We start from the raw sequence: 17,687 nt of genomic DNA, 5'->3' as shown, positions 1-17,687 counted from the left end.
GAGAATTACACAGAGAGGGATATTATAGTAGGGCTGCAGTGCATAAACCACTCATTACAAAGACAAATGCACATCTGAGAGCTCAGTGGGACAAGAACCATAGGCACTGGTCTACAGAGATGTGGAAAAAAGTGATATGGTCAGATAAGTCCTCCTTCACCATATTCTCGACAAAGTGGGCGAGTGCATGTGTAACGACATCAAGAAAACGGTGCAAGCCTGACTGCTCAAACCAGTGAGGAGGTGAAAAAATGCTGTGAAGTAAGAATGCTTTCAAAAATACACATGTTGATAAATTATTTGTATCAATTAAAAAAGTGAGTGAACAGAAGAACAATCTACATCAAATCCATATTTGGTGTGACCACCCTTTGCCTTCTAGGTACACTTGCACGCAATTTTTGAAGGAACTCGGCAGGTAGGTTGGCCCAAACATCTTGGAGAACTAATCACAGTTCTTCTGTGGATTTAGGCAGCCTCAGTTGCTTCTCTCTCCATGTAATCCCAGACAGACTCGATGATGTTGATGTTGCCTGATTTTCTATGGGATTAAGGTCTGGAGATTGGCTAGGTCACTCCAGGACCTTAATGTGCTTCTTCTTGATCCACTGCTTTGTTGCCTTGGCTGTGTGTTTTGGGTCATTGTCATGCTGGAATACCCATCCACGACCCATTTTCAATGCCCTGGCTGAGGGAAGGAGGGTCTCACCCAATATTTGACGGTACATGGTCCCGTCCATCATCCCTTTGATGCGGTAAAGTTGTCCTGTCACCTTAGCAGAAAAACACACCCAAAGCATAATGTTTCCACCTCCATGTTTGATGGTGGAGATGGTGTTCTTGGGGTCATTCCTCCTCCTCCAAACACAGCGAGTTGAGTCTCATCTGACCACAACACTTTCACCCAGTTCTCCTCTGAATCATTCAGATGTTCATTGGCAAACTTCAGACAGGCCTGTACATGTGCTTTCTTGAGCAGGGGGACCTTGCGGGCACTGCAATTGTTTTCTTGGTGACTATGGTTCCATCTGCCTTGAGATCATTAACATGATCCTCCCGTATAGTTCTGGGCTGATTCCTCACCATTCACTCGTTACCTGTATAAAAGACACCTGGGAGCCAGAAATCTTGCTGATTGATAGGGGATAAACTACTTATTTCCCTCATTAACATGCAAATCAATTTATAACTTTTTTGAAATGCGTTTTTCTGGATTTTTTTGTTGTTATTCTGTCTCTCACTGTTAAAATACACCTACCATTAAAATTGTAGACTGATCATTTCTTTGTGGGCAAACGTACAAAATCAGCAGGGGATCAAATACTTTTTTCCCCTCACTATATATATTATATATATATATATGCATTTCCAGTAAAAAAAATATAATTTTCAATGTAGAATGTAACTCAACTTAACATTAACGTAAATAGCATCTCCAGTGTTAGTCCTAAGTCATACATTTAATTTTTCACTGAAATCTTCAATTTGTTTTAATTTGTTTTAATGTAATAGTTTATCAATGTGAGCTGCACCGAAAATGCCTTAACATTAGTGTCCTTGTGGCAATGTTTTCTGGTTATAACAGCGAAATACAAAATGTATTAGACTATGTATGTAATTAATTTATACAATCTACTTAACTAAACGATTTACTTTTCCACGTTTCCAAACCTCCCTCAGCACACAGACACCGCTCTGCGCTTCCAGTTCAGTCAATACAGAATCAACGGCAACAGCTGGCGGTGCGTGTAATTTAATAATATTAGTTTGTTTGTTGCTCCTCTTCCCTTTTCTGTCATTGCTAGTTTCACACAAGGGTGTTTGTCTCTTAGGTGGGTTAACACACCAGCTGTGGTAGTTTAATTGCACTACACATATTAAACACTTAACTGTGTTTTCGTCTCTGTGAGGAAGCCATTGGTCGCATTCTCGTAACGGATGATTCACACAGATATGCGCAGATCTGCAGAATTACACTGATTGTGCTTATATGGAATTTGTCAATGCAGCTAGTCAGTAATTCAGTAATTAAGTCAGTAATTAACACTATGAAAAGTCATTGAAAGTAATTATTTTTCCACATCCTTAACTTGCAGGAACCTTGGTCTAATGTGACTGTTATGCCCTCTATGTGACTCAGGTCTCCTGAGGGCAAAAAAAAGAAAATGTCACTGTTATTTGACATGATTATTGTATTCTGATGTGCGGCTCCTGCGCTGGGGCCACACGGCGGTGTCTGGAATAAAATAATCATGTTAAATTATAGCGACAGTTCTGGGAGGTGAAATAAAGTGTATTTCAGTGTATTTATGATTATCGGATCGGCGCATCTCTAATTATATATATATATATATATATATATAAAAAACTTTTTTTTTTTTTTTTTAAATACAAAACTGAAATATCATGGATAAGTCTTCTCCACCCTGAGTTAATATGGTGGAAGCACATTTGCAAGAAATTACAGCGTGAGTCTGTTAGGATAGGTGTCTCAACTTTGCATCAACCTACATTTAGCAATATTTAACCATTCTTCTTTGTACAAGATCTGTCGAAATCCTTGGGGAGCATTGACTGACAGCAATCTTCAAGTCATGCCATGCATTTCTGGTTGGATTTAGGTCGAGTCTTTTTCTTGCTTAGCTACTTTATTGTCGCTTTGACTGTGTACTTTGAGTTGTTGTCATACTGAAACCTCCATTTAATTCCAAAGTAAAATGGTAAAGATGGTGATAATTTTAATCAAAGCTTATTTGATCTCAATATAAATTAATAGTATGAGACTTAAGTTTATCCCTGGACTAAAGCAAAAGTGACAAACTCTATACTAGGTAGAAATATAGCTATATAATTAAGTGACATCACCCAACACAGTGTCACAGTTTAAATTTTTCATGTTATACAAATTGGGCTGCCCAATTTCTCATTAAACTATTGTAAACAATATTTATATCTTTAGTTTTTGTGTCATGGAGGTTTGATTTCAGCTAAAACTCATTGAAATAATATTTGTTAAATAATCAAATTAATAGAATTTTACTAAATTGTCCCCTCAACCCCTTGTAAATAGTTAAGTGTTTCTCGTTTATTTTGGTATTAAGGTCAAAGTTTAAATAAAACCCTTTGGATTGTCAACAATGTACAGGGAAACATGTTGTCTTTGTACACCCAGGGCAGGAAAAGGAGGGTTCTGAGGAACTGAAGTTATGTTTGAAAATAACCTTAAAAATTGATTACAAACCATTTTCTTTCTATTCATGTGATGTAATCCTGACCAATGGATGTAGCCATTACAAAATTTCCAGAAACTCTTTTGAACAATTTCATATTTTTATTAAGTGATTTCACAGGTTTTTATGCTGTAGATTCTAAAGCATTGATCAGAAAATCTTCTTTTATAAGAAATCTTATTTCAGCGTTCTCTTTCCCAACAACAGACAAAACCAGCCACCTGATAAAATTCTCCTGCTGCCCTTGCATTAACAAAAGCAAGACTTAATGTCACATAATAATAATAATACAAAAAACACTTGAAAAGATGCATCTTATGCACTCTTTGCATTAATCTCGCCTGATTCCACTTCTTAAAATGCTGCGACTAGATTATAGTTTTAGGATTAACATTAGAAAGTGATTATGTTAAATATACAAACTCACTGGCCAGACAAACAACGCAAATTAGTGTCTAAGGCAGCTCCAACACAATCTATATGAGTGGGGAACTGTAGAAGTGGGGCTATGGAAAACTTGAAAAAGCTTTTATGTATTAAAGTCAGATTATGATTTTTTTGAATTCATATCATTTAGACAGTTCAAAGATTAATAGATGGTAAACTGACAGCCACCTAACATCTGTGATTTAAATGAAACAAACCGATAGTTTGACACCCTGACTAGTCAACCCTCAAATATAAGATGTAAAATTAGGCAAATTAAGTATATATTAACAGGCACTCAAGAATCTAGTGAAAACTACATTATAACATACTGACATTTTTACCTGTTGTGACGTCCTCAAGGACCAAAGGAAAGGATCAAAGTGCAGGCTTTAAAGTTGAAGCAGATAATCCGATAAGGGCAAAACGAGAGAGCATAAACAGGGACAGTCCAGGTCAATCGATCTTGCGAACAGGCTAGTAGGGAGATCCGAAAGGGGTAAACGAGAGAGGGAAGCAAAGAAGCTAGGAAACAGAGGGGTTTAAATACTGTGTAGCAAAGAGGGTTTGAACTAGGTGAATGAATGACTAACCAATGACAGGAGAGGAGGACAGAACAAGTGCACCTGGAAGGAAAGAATGTGGAAGAACTGGTTGAACTGGACAAAGGAAAGGAGAAGCACTAGAGTTAGTATTCGGGAGAGGGAACTAAGGTGGTGAACTAAGGTAGAAGCAGGGGAGACCGTGACATCTGTGACCTCATGCTACATTAAATTAATAAAAGCAGAAAATGACAGTGATGGTATCAGGTAGCAGACAGGAAAATATATAAAATTAAGATATAATGCAGGAATTATCTGACTTTGGTTGAGGTTTTTGCCATGAAGTGTTTGAGGTGCTTGAAGTTCCTGAGGAACCTCTGTAATTGTATGATGAGTAGGTTGGCGTTGCCTGTGGGACTGATGCTACAACTGGTCTTGGCCGTGGAGTATATTGTGCAGTATTCTCATGGTATTGGATAAGATATTCAGGATACACTTGATGTTTCTCAAACACCACATAAATGGAAGGATTGCATTGGTCATCTACACAGCTGTCATAGAAATGTACATCTCCACCATCTTTCGAGGGGGGTCGGAGGTAACTGGAGTTCCCCGTTATGTACTGGCCAACCAAAACCCGGGAAACAAACATGAACTTGGTTGTTGAAGACCCAGTGTAGCCGTGTGAGTACTTTGCATCCCTTGCAAAGTAACTTCCTGAAATCAGAAATGGTAATGAAATTAAGATTAAATTAATGATGATATCCCAGTTATAGGTAAATATATATGAATTATAGAATTTGTCAGAAAAGATCAGGTAATTAAAACATTTTATGTGGTTGTATAACATTGATTCCATTTATACATAAACAAATATCTGGTAGATCCACTCATCTGCACCAGAAGTGCAAAATAATATATACATATAACTTCAGGATAATACATATGAGAAATAAACAATTCACCTTTTCCATAGGCTGTTGCATGCTTTCCACAAAGTCTCCAGTCAAAGTTTTGATTGCAAATAGCATCAACATATTCAGCATCAGTGCCATGGAACAGGAGCTTCTCGTTTACACCCTTCCCCCTGTTATTTTTTTCCATCTGTTCTTTTTGGCTGAAACAATAAAGGTTGGTTTAAATAAAGGGGAGAACTTAGGTGCTTAGTCAACAGACCAATCTTACTTTGTATGTCTTTATAAAGAGATCACTTGCTCTAACCTAAATAATTACCCAGATCATTTCAGTACATACTAGTTCTTTTATGAGTTTAAGTCCAAATAAATGATTACAAGTAATTAATATTTAACTGCATCATCTGGATTACTGCCATTTACTGGTTTACTGGAAACCAAATACATATTATCAAAGTTATGTGCATAAATATTTGAACAGTGACATAATTGTCATCATTTTGGGACTGTATGCCAACCACAATGGATTTGAAAGGAAACAATGAAAATGTGCTTTAAGTGTAGACTTTCATCTTTAATTTGAGGGTAGTTACATCCAAATTGTGTGAACAGTGTAGGAATTACACCCATTTATATATGTGTTCCCCCCAATTTTAGGGGCTCAAAAGTAATTGGACAAACTAACATAAACATTAATTAAATTGTGAGTTTCAATAATTGGTCCCAAATCCTTTGCAGTCAATGACTGCCTGAAGTCTGGAACCCATAGACATCACCAGATGAAATCAAAACAAAACAATCAGAGAGATAGCAAAAACATGTGTGGCCAAATCAACTATTTGGTACATTCTTAAAAAGAAAGAAGTTCAGGAGCACCAAAAGGCCCGGAAGACCACGGAAAACAACTGTGGTGGATGACAGAAGAATTCTTTCCCTGGTGAAGAATAACCCCTTCACAACATTTGGCCAGATCAAGAACACCCTCCAGGAGGTAGAGCATCTGTGTCAAAGTCAACAATCAAGAGAAGACTTCACCAAAGTAAAGAGGGTGTAAGATGTAAACCCAAAAAAAGTCCCAAAATCAGGAAGACCAGATTAGAGTTTGCCAAAAAACATGTAAAGAACCCTGTACAGTTCTGGAACAACATCCTATGGACAGATGAGACAAAGACCAACTTGTACCAGAATGATGGGAAGAGAAGAGTATGGAGAAGGGAAGGAACTGCTCATGATCCAAAGCAAATCACCTCATCTGTGAGGCATGTTATGGCATGGGCATGTATGGCTGCCCAGGGAACTGGTTCCCTTGTATTTATTGATAACGTGGCTGGTTACAAAAGCAGCAGGATGAATTCTGTGTTTTATTGCTATATTATCTGCTCAGATTCAGCCAAATGCTTCAAAACTCATTGGACGGCACTTCACAGTGCAGATGGACAATGACCAGAAGCACACTGCAAGACTTTTTTAAGGTGAAGAAGTGGAATGTTCTGCAATGGCCAAGTCAATCACCTGACCTGAATCCAATTGAGCACCATTTCATTTATTGAAGGAAAAACTGAAGGAAAAAACGCCCCAAGAACAAGCTGGAACTAAAGACAGCTGCAGTACAGACAGGTAACCGTATGCATAAATTACATACCATTGAAAGAACGCCCACAGCATCTTGTTTTGGATTCTTTCAATTTTACTAATGGTGAATCCATACATGGTCTTCTCAAAAATACTTTGAACCTTGTTGTATTCAGCTGTGGCTTTCAGTAGATTGACTTTCTGAAAAATAATATTAAAATAATAATAATAATAATATAAACTTTGATGCCTGCTTCTCCACTTCTGAGCAATTTAGTAAAATATAAAGACTGACAGAAAATGTTGATAAATTCACAAGATTAGTATTACTACTTTTATCAAAATTGAACATGGATAAAAAAACTAAATAAGAAAAAATAAGTCTGGTTCATACAAATAATTTATAGCAATTGAACTTGATAATTCCTATGTCAATTCCTTAAATTTGCGTATCCCCACCTTTTCAAACCCCAGACTCACTCAACATTAAATTCCTTGCTGCACACCAAAAACACTGACTTTCAGAGAGAAGCCTGTGCTTCTCTTGATATACAGAGTTGTGTAATTCTCATTGGAATTACTCATACATTTCATATTACATTTTTCTCATGTGTCTATTGAAATTCGTTGCACTTAAATTCAAAGCAATTACCATGGTAAGATTTAACTTACCAGGTAAGGGCAGGTAACCTAATAGTGTTGTACAGAGTGAGGTCTCTTCTTTCAACTGTGCAATGCAATATCACAGTTCAGCACAAAGATATTAAATATTTAGGTATTAGGAAAACTGTGTATTGTGTCAAGCTGCACACCAATGTTAGTTTAATTCGATTAGGGACTTAATTAAAATAATGTATTCAATAAGAAATAGACAAGTTTGAACTATAATTATTTTTATTAGGTGTGTGCCCTTTCATTGGAAAACACTATTACGTCATGAATACAGCCAAGAACAAACAAACCGGTCATGAAGATATAAAGTTCAGACGTTCTTCTCTTGCATATTATCTGTATAGTTTTACTTAGTAATCACTGAATGGAGAGTTTTATAACTGGATGAAGGTCAAAATCAATCTTTACCGAGCACTAAAATATGACTTGGTATTGATTCTGTACAATTCTATATTTCATAAAGTGATATCTGACATGTATAAAACTGTGTGCTGTGGCTGAAATAAACTGAAGACAAACGATCTGGCATTGTGTCGTGACTTTTTTCTTCCCGAGCACGTCTCCTGCGGAGGAGACACCATCATGCACTGACAGCGCTGGGTTATCCTAGTCCAGGGAACCTGAAGGGTTCACTTCTGGTGAAGTGGTTGTACCTTAACACAAATCAACACATTTACAGTATGAATATTAATGAACTATACCTTATGTCCAGTTTCAGGCAATGCCGATTTATCCCAGTTGGTAGGGACAGCATTGGAACTTTGATTAAACCTCCTGTTGGATCCTTTTTGGCTGGAATGGGGAAAAAGGAGAAAGCCATTAAGAAATGCTTATCTATTAGAAGCTGGGTTTGTAATAGTGTCATGTAGTTTGTCAGATTGCTCTACTTGCCTTTGCCTTACTGCAATAAGCACAGTTTAGTCAAGCACTGACAGAGAACTCATATTAATGAAACTAACATTTCTCTTGTAAAGATTAATGCCTTTTCCAACAGTCGAGATCCTTCACTTTACTCTCATCACATGGAGTATGCACCCAACACAAGTTTCAATCTTGTTAAACATATTAAATAAATTAATTGCATTGGATGAGCACTGTTTTAAAGTGGCAGACTGAAGGAGGAAGTCTATTGTGATAATTTCCTTTTCTTTTTTGTTTGATATCACATTAACTTAAAGTAGATTCCCCTCACCTTGTTCTGATGGTCTGAGCATCAGCTGTGGAAACAAACACTGGACGTCTTCGAACTAGTCTTTTGGTTCCATATTGTTTGTTTGTCTGAATCATATCTAATGAAGAATAAAAAAAAATGAGCATACTTTTTTATTGTAAAGCCAAGAATAAAAAGACAAACTGAATACTATATTTATGTGTTAAAATTATGAGGGAAACTAATATCCACATTAACCATTTAAAAGCAAATGCATTCATCTTTCCATAATAACATTCCACACATAACTAAACTAGCAGTACACATAACCCCAATCAACTTCCATGGCATATTTAAGATGGTTGTATACTTGGGGTCAAATGCATGGTCAATATTCATCAAATACTTTAAGACTGTCTTCAGCCCCATTATTCATTATCCTTCTGATCACTTCCCTTAAACCGAATTCAGTGTCTCCCATTCAGGATCCTCTCAACCACTTCAAATCACAGCAGACCTTGAGGAGGGAACACAATCTTAAAAGTATTTGCCAATGGATTTTTCCATAACATCCCATTAGAGCTCACGATTGTAGGGAAACCAGTGCATCAATTTCAAACCTGCTGTTCTTTCTGATTATGAATCATTCACCCACAAGTTTTAGCTCTCTATGAGAAAATGCTGTATTATAATTAAGGCCAAAGGCTGTCAGAAGGTTGTGTTTTGGCTACATTGTTAATAGAAGGTTGTGAATTGAGGTTTGGGTTACTTTGCTGGTGTACAAACCGAAAAAGATGGAATGTAAGTAATGCACAATTGACTACATTACCTTGAAAGCTGAGTTTATATGCCTGTCGGCCTGCTGTGAACTCAATGACTGCTTTGTCGTCTTCCAGATATAGTTTCTCGAGATCTTCACTTGTGATGGATGAGGCAGAGTGAAGTCCAGCCTGTCAGTTCAGAGCAAAGTGTCAACTTAATTAGACCCTGCTAGATTTTCAGTCACATTCTGCACATTCAGTTTGTTAGATATTAGCTATCAGTAATCAGATTTTACATTTTAAAATACACAAATGTGCATGAAGAGGAACAGTCTTAGAGCTCTATGCTCATTACTTCAAGAACTGATGGTGATAAAAGGATGTTAGAAAGCTAAAAATGAATTGTGCGTTAAGCAGCTGTGAAGAATCATTTTACAGGCTTTGCAATTCCTATATAGCTTGCCAGTCAGTACTGGGAAAATTCACTGGGATAAAGTGTAAAGGATTATTAAAAAATATCAAATTCTGTGTCACATCTGTGAGTGTCAAAGAATTAAAACAATATTTAGCAAGTCTGGGCAATAATAAAACCTAGGTTTGGAATGTTTGCCTTTTGGCAGGGATTAGTACACTATCTTCTCCACTAATTTATAACCTGTATTGCAGCTTCTCATACCTTTTCCTGAAATGTATTAAATAAAGGTCACCAAATAAATGTACATTCTGTATTGCTTTCCACTTACTGATGCTGCATATTGAATCCAGGTTCCATTCTCGTCCTCCCAGTACCAGGCCCATTCTGTAGTGAGGATAAAGGTAGGCTGAACAACAGACGAAAATGTGGAAAGACGCCTCACTTTAGCAGATCCCCTGGTCATCATGTCAAAATTAACAGGGTTGAATCCTGAACTGAAACAATAACAGAAAAGCATTAGTGTTAAAGGGCCCTCAAAACAGACATTCTGCTGAATCGAAGCGAATCATATACACTACATGGCCAAATGTATGTGGACACCTGCGCGTCCAACATCTCATTACAAAATCATGGGAATTTTATGGAGTTGGTCAGCCCCTATAACAGCCTGGGAAGGCTTTCCACTAGATGTTGGAACATTGTTGCAGGGATTTGCTTCCATTCAGCCACAAGGGCATTATTGCGGTCAGGGCTCTGTGCAGGCCAGTCAAGTTCTTCCACACAGATCTCGACAAACCATTTCTGTATGTACCTGGCTTGGAGCAAAGGGGCATTGTTGAAGAAACCCTCTTAAATTTACGAAAACGGCAGAGCAGGAGTTGTGTTGCAAATGGAAAGAAGTCTTCTATTCAGGCCAGCCTGGAAGAAGAATACAGCGAACGCGAGGCGTTTTGCACGTGGAAACAGACAAAGAAAAGTGGCTGTGCAGGGGGAGAGAGACAGACAGAACTATACAACAACATATTACATATTCCATTCAAATAAATATATATACATCTTCATATACATTTGTATATTTATGCAGAGCTGATGTCATTTATTGTATTAAAATTTTACAAGACCTCAGGTTTTTCAATTGTCATGGTGAAACAGGAAAGAACCATGCCTAAACTGTTACCACAATGTTGGAAATGCAAAATTGTCTAGAATGTCACTGTATGCTGTAGCGTTACGATTTCCCTACGTGGAACTAAGAGGCCGATCCCAAAACCTGACAAACAAACTGGATAGGACATTAATGGACACCAAACGAGCACGATGGTTCGAATGGCCTCCTCTCGTTTGTAAACTTTCTTATGTTCTTATGTTCTAAACAGCCATAGACCATTATTCAGGCAGGTAGCGTTCTCCTGGCATCCACCAAATACAAAGTCGTCCGTTGGACTGCCAGATGGTGAAGCGTGATTCATCACTCCAGAGAAAGCGTTTCTAGAGCCCAATGGCATTGAGCTTTACACCACTCCAGCTAACGCTTAGCATTGCATATGGTGTTCTTAGGCTTGTGGGTGGCTGCTTGGCCATGGAAACCCATTTCACGAAGCTCCCGACTAACAGTTCTTGTGCTGATGTTGCTTCCAGAGGCAGTGATTGTTGCAACCAAGGACAGATGATTTTCAGCACTCGGCTGTCCCGTTCTGTGACCTTGTGTGTCCTTCCACTTCACAGCTGAGCTGTTGTTGGTCCTAGATATGTACATTTCACAATATCAGCACTTACAGTTGACCAGGGCAGCTCTAGCAGGGCAGAAATCTGACTTGTTGGAAAGGTGGCATCCCATGATGGTAACACATTGAAAGTCACTGAGCTCTTCACTTCGGCTTATTCTACTGGGAATGTTTGTCTGTGGAGATTGCATGGCTGTGTGATTGATTTTATACACCTGTTAGCAATGGGTATGGCTGAAATAGCCATAAGTAATAATTAGAAGGGGTGTCCACATACTTTTGGCCATGTAGTCTATATATATATATATATATACACACACATACACACACACACACACACACACACACACACACACATTTGAGCAGATAAAGAACCCTCCCCCCATCCATTCTCACATAGTTGTTCATAAGAATATAATCAAATATTCAATATTTGCACTTCAGCCTAATTTAACAAAATACACACACACACAACATAAACCATGAGTTCAAATTACATTCATTCCATTATAATTTTTTCAAATTGTAACAACTAATAAACATTATATTCTCTTGGCTTCAGTTGGTACATCTACCAGTGTATACAGTGGTACTTCAATATTGTTAATTAATTTCCAGTTTGATCATTAATTTACCTGTATATATTGTCTGGGTTACAGAAATCCTGTTCGATTGCTTCATTGTCCGGAAGAAGAGACCAGCCTTGGCCGTTCCATATTTCCCATTTATAAGGCATGTTGAAATGGACTTTGTTACATTTGTCTAAAATAATAAAGAAACACATGTCTTACAGCTTTTTACAGTTATTTTGAGTTTACTGCTGTCTCGACTTTTCATATTGGTTGATATTCATAATTAAAGTAGATTTATTGTCAGAGATAATGAAAGAACTGTGTAGATAATTAAGCTCAGAACACTTTACTTTAGCTGCTGCTATTATTTGTATTCATACCATGGCCTGTATCCAGAAATTTGTTGTGAGTTTACATTTTTTTAAATGGGTAAGAGTGCAAAAGTTCATTATTATGAGCACTGAAAGATATCTAAATCTCTAACACCTCCAATTAAATGAAACAATAACACAAAGAACATCTTCCCACAACTATTCAAGCAGATAATAGGTTAGTTTACCACAATGTATAACAAAAATAACAATGTTCTTTTTAGTGTTCTAATATCCACATTTTTTGAAACCCCTTGATTTTAGTTTTATTTACATGGGAAAAGAACATAAAATAATGTTCCATTCCTGTTTTAGTTCATAAAGAATTCTATGACTTTCTAGAGTTAGAACTAGGGAAAAGTGATCCAACTCCTTTTATACATTAATACTCGAAAACAAAAATGAAACGTTTAGAATACACATGTTACTTACCTCCATGCATGCAGTTTTTCTTGACATAAAAAATACAGATCTCTGTTTTATCTGTCAAAAAAATAAAATATCTACAATTACTATATTCAGAAGACAACAGTTTATATATTCTGTGGTTTGCAACGTGTTTGCAATTTTTTTCAGCAATGTATTTCCTTTCTGATTAAGGACATGTGTGTCACTCACAGAAATCTTTTAAGATCATATATTTAGGACAAAAGCGTGATTTTCTCAACCTTTCTGTGGCTCCTTCCTGTTGTAGTTCTCATTCTTCATGTCCAGGATATTCTGGTACACTGGTAAAAGGGAGTTGATCAGATGTCTGGGCAGCCCTCTCTCTTCCAGGGTTTTCAGTGGGTGACCGTCGCAGAAGTCATGTGATTTGTCACAGTTTACCCCAGCATTACAAGTTCCTCGGATATACTTCTCACAGATGTGAAGCCTCGTGCAGCTTTCCTGGCCATCACAATTACCGTATTGTCCATTGCCTTTATTATATGAAAAACAGACCTGAACAAGGAGATGTAGCATTAAACAGTGAAATCACTACAACCAAATATGTGTACTGGAATATATTATCAGGATTATTATTATAGTTTTTCAGTAATAACAAAGGGCCACGATAGGCTGAAGAGCATCTTCTCATTTTGAACATCCCATTTTACCATTGTGTGGATCTGCAAGGAAGAGGTGCAACCAACAGGCTTCCTGTATTTAGATTTTGAGAAATCTGGGAAACTGTTTGGGAATTTAAAAACCTTCGGGTTTATAAAAAGGAAAATAACCATTCATTTCAATAGGCCACTTCTAATAAATAAGATACAATAAACCCGCTTGCTTGATTCTAAATGCTTATAATAGTGTCAAATTCTGATATTGGATAGCAAGTCTTAGATAGAGGTTTAGGTTTATTTTGACCCATTAAACAATTCATTGCCTTTAATTAACAAATTAAGAGCTCAGAGGTAGGGAATAAAAGCAGGAAAGGCCCTGCATCTTTTGGGGACCAGACTGATCACCGGTATTATAAGACTCAACAAATATCACCACATGAATGGTATACATACTGTATGTTTATAGACTCTACAGAGATGCAATCAATAAAATAATTGGTAACTTAGAAATTGGATTAGGCTAAAGCATGAGTGAAAAACAAATACCGGAGGCAGGAGGGTCTGTTCATTCTGGAGCAGCAGCTGGCAGAGCTCTCTCCTGTCCAGGTCCTGGAGGTCATTCTCTCGCAGGACCTTTGCATTGTGCACAGAGTTCATGTCATGGCTGAACCGGCAGTTTCTTCTGCAATCGGAAAAGTTAACATGAACTGACTTACAATTTCACCCAATTGAACATCTAGACATAGACCGCATCCATTGGACATTGTGAATTTTACTTACAATCAAATATGCATCATCTGAAACAACCTTACATCTTACACTAGGTTTCTGTGCCAGTAGATAATGAAGATCACGAGGCCACGGAATACAGCAGTATGTGCACAAAGTGTGTATAAAAAAAAACATAAAATATAGGAAAGTGAAGATATACGAAACTCTGTTAATGAGTAAGACAGTCTCCCGCAAAGAAGACATTAACATTTAAAACTAGGCTTAGGTCTATTTCTGGACACAAAAAGGCACCCTCAGCACTCTGCCATGTTGTTTCCCCTCTTATATTACACCATTATTACACACTCATTCTGCTAGGACTTCAACGACATATGAAGAATCACTCCTCTCAAACATACGGCAGCATAAAGAAATAATATAATCCAGTATTGTTATGACCCAGTCTGAGTCAGGATCAGGAAAGATTATATACGATTAGACAGACAGACAGATAACCAATTAAATGAACCCATCGCAAGTCAGTGCATGGAAATATACTAAAACTTTGAATCTCTCGATATAACAGACACATTTACCAGACATATCTGTAAGAGTACTGAAAGCTTCCAGTTAATAAAACGCTGTATTGTTCTCCATCTTGTAAAAGTTGAGTTCATGGGTCTCACCTGCCCCTGCTGAATTTACACTCCCCATAAAGGAAGAACTTGCAGAGGTGTAAGTGGCTGCAGTCCTCGCAGCCTCTGGCTCGGCACAGTCTCAGTTTAGTCCTGGCAATGACTCTCCTTTTCCCTTTCACACGAATAACAGCAAACTTTCCCCGGTCCTCCAGCATCTTTTCCAAACTCTTCATTGTATCTACATCTGAGGCGATGTTGGCCAGTAATTCCCCGCAGTCCATCGCCCCATTATTGGAGCAAAGTATCCTGGTTAGATCTGAGGCAGCCATTGTGGCAGTTCAGCCTTTCCGTGATGATGACTCGACCACAAAACTGATTCAATTTCCTACGAAAGGAAACCGAAACTCACGGCTTGTTAGACAAACACTGCTGTTTCTACTGGCTATAAACCCTCCCAGCTCAGAATAGGCATATGAGCTTCCCATATGTGACGTCTTTCTTTCTATAATGAGGAAAGTTCCCCGTGATTCACAACATTATTAATAACAACGACTCCTGACTAAACGCAAGGGAGTTGTCTCTCTGCTCTTAAATGATCATGTCGCCGACTGTTAAGGGTTTTACAACGGGTCTCTGTGTGTATCATCCAGCAGACTCCGTGTTTGGCGTAAAAGCCTTGATGAATAGTCAACGCACTATAAACTATACTCAGACAGACTGAGACAACACTGTGCTGAAAACAGGACCTGCTCTTTTATTTAAGGTACCTCATACACAGGAAAAAGGCTGTCACTCAGGACTGCTTTTCCGGCTCACACAGAACTGTGTAACAACGTTGCAGTCAGGTTGTGGGTTGTGGGTTGGCTGGGTCTAGTACAGAAAGATCACAACTTATTTCTTACGTCATAATAACACTGATCCAGACGCAAAAATTAGACTATATTAGACAACACTTTGGCAATGTTTTAACCAATATGGGGACTTCATTTCTACGCTGTGCACTGTAGCCACAAAGCGTCGGGTTGTATATAAGGAAGTGAAACCCCTGTTACTTCGTGGGTTGTCTTTGGTTGGTTGTTGCAAATCGTACCGATTTCCGTTATTGAAATTATTGAAGTTTTTTTTGGAGGAGTGACGAGAAGGGGAGCCAGTGCGGGGGCCAAGCTTCATAGTGGGTGGCCGTGTTTGCCTGCATAATGCCGGGTGATGTGTGATTTTTATGATATGTGAATTGTGTGGTTTATATTATTATTATTATTATTATTATTATTATTATTATTATTATTATTATTATTATTATTATTTATTTCTTAGCAGACACCCTTGTCCAGTGCGACTTACAAAATATTAGAGCAATACAAAGTGCAATAATACAGTGCAAGGCATAATACATTTTACAAATTCAAATTTACCCAAGAGTATACAAGATATACAGTAAACAATATAAAGGTCTTACTTTCTAGATTGTAAAAGCTGATAAGTGCAGACAAGATGCGAAGTCACAGTCAAGGGCCAAGGGAAAGGGAGCATAGGGGAAATCAAAATAAACAATACGAGTGCTAGTAATGCAAAGGCAAGAAGTATGACAAAACTTAAGTGCAATCTTATAGACTAAATTACAAGTACAGTCTGAAAAGATGCGTCTTGAGTAATTATTATTATTTTTATTTCTTGGTAGACGCCCTTATCCAGGGTGACTTACAACATAAGTGCAAAAATACAGAGAAGTACAAGGCATCAATCATTACAAATGCAACTTAGCTAAAACATAGCAATTCAAAATAATACATTTTACAAATTCCAATTACAATTTACACAAGTACAGTAAGAGACTTCCTACATCCTGGACGGTGAAAGCTAAGTGCTGTCAAGATGTAGGATTACAGACTAGGGCTACGGGAAAGGGAGCAAGGAGGAAAACAATCAAGAACGCGAGGAGCATAATAAACTGAAGTGCTATCTAGCAGGGACAGAGGACTAATATTACAAGTGCTGTCGGAAGAGATGCGTCTTGAGTAAGCGCTGGAATGAGGTCAAGGACTCTGCTGTTTTGACTTCGGTGGGCAGGTCGTTCCACCACTTAGGGGCCAGGGATGAGAAGGAGCGGCTCTGGAGTAATGGGAGTGGAGAGGAGGCAGGGTTAGTCTTCTGGCACCAGAAGACTGCAGTGGTCTGGAGGGGATTTATGGAGAGACAAGAGTCTGCAGTTAACTTGGTGCAGTGTGGTCGAGACAGCGTTAGATGAGGGTCAGTGTCTTGAATTGAATGCATGCCAGTATCGGGAGCAAGTGGAGGGAGTGAAGCAGTGGAGTAACGTGAGTGAATCGGGGCAGAGAGAATACCAGACGAGCCGCAGAGTTCTGGATGAGCTGGAGCAGCAGGTAGTAGTTGCAGGCAGGCCGGCCAGGAGGGAGTTGCAGTAGTCCAGGCGGGAGAAGACCAGTGACTGGACGAGCAGCTGAGCCGAGTAGTCGTGAGGAAGGGTTGGATTCGGCGTATGTTGCTCAGGAAGAATTTGCAGGTGCGTGTCAGTGTAATGATGTGCTGAGTGTAGGAGAGCGCAGGATCGAGGGTGACTCCTAGGTTCTTAGCGGAAGAAAAGGGAGAGAGTAGATTCTAAGGGGGTTGAGATGGGGAGGTCAGCAGAAGGTGAAGAAGAGTGGGGAAAAGAGGAGATCAGATTTGAAGAGGTTGAGCTTGAGGTGGTGTGAGTGCATCCAGGCAGAGATAGCAGACGAGCAGGAAAAGATGTGAGAGGGGATGAGAGTGACAGAGGAAGGAAAAGACAGGAAGATCTGGGCCTCATCTGCATAAAAATGGTAAGAGAAACCATGGGATACGATGAGGGGGCCCAGGGAGCGAGTGTAGAGAGAGAACAGGAGTGGGCCCAGGACAGAGCCTTGGGGTACGCCTGTGAGGAGAGGTTGGGGGGTGGATGAGGAA

The 17,687-nt window shown here is 38.5% G+C and overlaps 1 protein-coding gene across 1 annotated transcript; it reads right to left on the bottom strand.

Annotated features, from left to right (window-relative positions):
- Nucleotides 1-3,309: 3,309 nt before the first annotated feature.
- Nucleotides 3,310-15,499, bottom strand: LOC136771509 (protein mono-ADP-ribosyltransferase PARP12). Its single transcript, XM_066723849.1, has 12 exons — nucleotides 14,793-15,499; nucleotides 13,942-14,077; nucleotides 13,018-13,291; nucleotides 12,782-12,832; nucleotides 12,042-12,168; nucleotides 10,011-10,176; nucleotides 9,336-9,456; nucleotides 8,549-8,645; nucleotides 8,058-8,148; nucleotides 6,755-6,885; nucleotides 5,164-5,315; nucleotides 3,310-4,915 (listed from the first exon to the last, which is right to left on the bottom strand). Exons 1-12 carry the CDS (start codon nucleotides 15,071-15,073, stop codon nucleotides 4,491-4,493), a joined length of 2,052 nt encoding a protein of 683 aa, XP_066579946.1. The 5' UTR covers nucleotides 15,074-15,499; the 3' UTR covers nucleotides 3,310-4,490.
- Between the last annotated feature and the right edge of the window lie 2,188 nt (nucleotides 15,500-17,687).

Source organism: Amia ocellicauda, chromosome 15, assembly GCF_036373705.1.
Source record: "Amia ocellicauda isolate fAmiCal2 chromosome 15, fAmiCal2.hap1, whole genome shotgun sequence".
NCBI classification, from domain to species: Eukaryota; Metazoa; Chordata; class Actinopteri; order Amiiformes; family Amiidae; genus Amia; species Amia ocellicauda.
This window is presented reverse-complemented; position numbering and strand designations above follow the sequence as displayed.